The 1,172-nt window shown below is 53.9% G+C and overlaps 1 protein-coding gene across 1 annotated transcript in view; it reads right to left on the reverse strand.

The window, feature by feature from the left end:
* Nucleotides 1-130: 130 nt before the first annotated feature.
* Nucleotides 131-1,172, reverse strand: part of LOC113210203 (lachesin-like) — a gene marked incomplete at both ends in the record, with an annotated part of 9,326 nt that continues 8,284 nt past the window's right edge. Inside the window, 1 exon segment of the mRNA XM_052276366.1 lies at nucleotides 131-415. Within this exon segment, the coding sequence (XP_052132326.1) occupies nucleotides 131-415 (285 nt within the window).

The following is a 1,172-nucleotide window of genomic DNA, read 5'->3' on the forward strand; positions in this document are numbered from 1 at the left end:
AAAACAAAAACAATTACAAAAAACCAACAACCCAAAAACACACTGCACTGCACTTAAAAGTTTAACTGTAAAATTCCCTCGGTAATCGGCAATTTGTATATAAATTTGATTTGTCTGCGTTTGGGCTCACCGTAGAGTCGGATGGAGCCCTCCGTCTCGCCCAGCGAGTTCTTGGAGATGCACTTGTAGCTGCCGAAGTCCTTGGCACGGAGATCGCGCACCGTCAGCTGCATGTGCGAGCGGTACGAGTTCTCGGTGGTGACGGGCGAGTGCTTGCCCGTGGTCAGCACCATCTGGCCGTCGTACACCCAGTAGCTGATGGCGCGCGGGAACGCCTCCGTGTGGCAGTCCACCGTCACGTTGGTGCCCGCGGGCGCGCCCACCAGCTGGTTGGGCACCCAGATCATGGGCGGGACTGCAACATGAGAGGCATGACATATAGTGATCAAAAGATTAAAATGAAGAAAGACAAAAACAAACACGTATCAATAATCGATATTAAATAGTGAGGGTGGAGAGCATGCCGCGCGAGTCAGAGTCGCAAAGGTGAAGGGGGTGGGAGGCACTGATCTGTTTACCTCAATGGAGCACTGTAAAAAAAGAAATATTTTGTCGCACACCTTCCGGTGTGTGAACTTTTTTTCACTAACCTCCAGCGGTGGGCGACGTTCGTACCGGGTGATTCAGAAAAGACGCAGGGGTAGGCGGGTTTGCCTACCCGCTCTGCCTGTAAGGCACCATAGCCCCTTGGGTGAGGCAAACCCACCCGCACCTGCGTCTTCTCTGAATCACCCGGTACACATCGATTTTCAGTGTATGCTACGTCTTCACGCCGCCGCCCGTACACATTTCCCTGAAGGGGCGCGCGCGCTAAAAGTGCTGCGAGGTAACTCTACGCTACGGGAAGGTCGAACAAGTCAGACGGAGTGAGAGCGTGCCCGGTCTGAGGTGGGGGAGGTGGATAGTTTGTGTGTGTGTGGGTGGAGTGTGGGTGGGCATGCAGAGCGCCGTGCGATGTAGCTGTAGCAGTAGCACCGGGCCGCAGCCCCCGCGGCAGGTCACACAGTTCAGAGGCAAAAATCCGCTTTGCAAACGGAAAGAGCAAACAATATATGGCGGCCGGACAAAACTTGGCGGGGATATTGTCGATCTTGTAGAACTCGCCAATGTTT

The sequence above is a fragment of the Frankliniella occidentalis genome, unplaced genomic scaffold (genome assembly GCF_000697945.3).
Source record: "Frankliniella occidentalis isolate FOCC.00 unplaced genomic scaffold, Focc_3.1 Scaffold2666, whole genome shotgun sequence".
Lineage (NCBI taxonomy): Eukaryota > Metazoa > Arthropoda > Insecta > Thysanoptera > Thripidae > Frankliniella > Frankliniella occidentalis.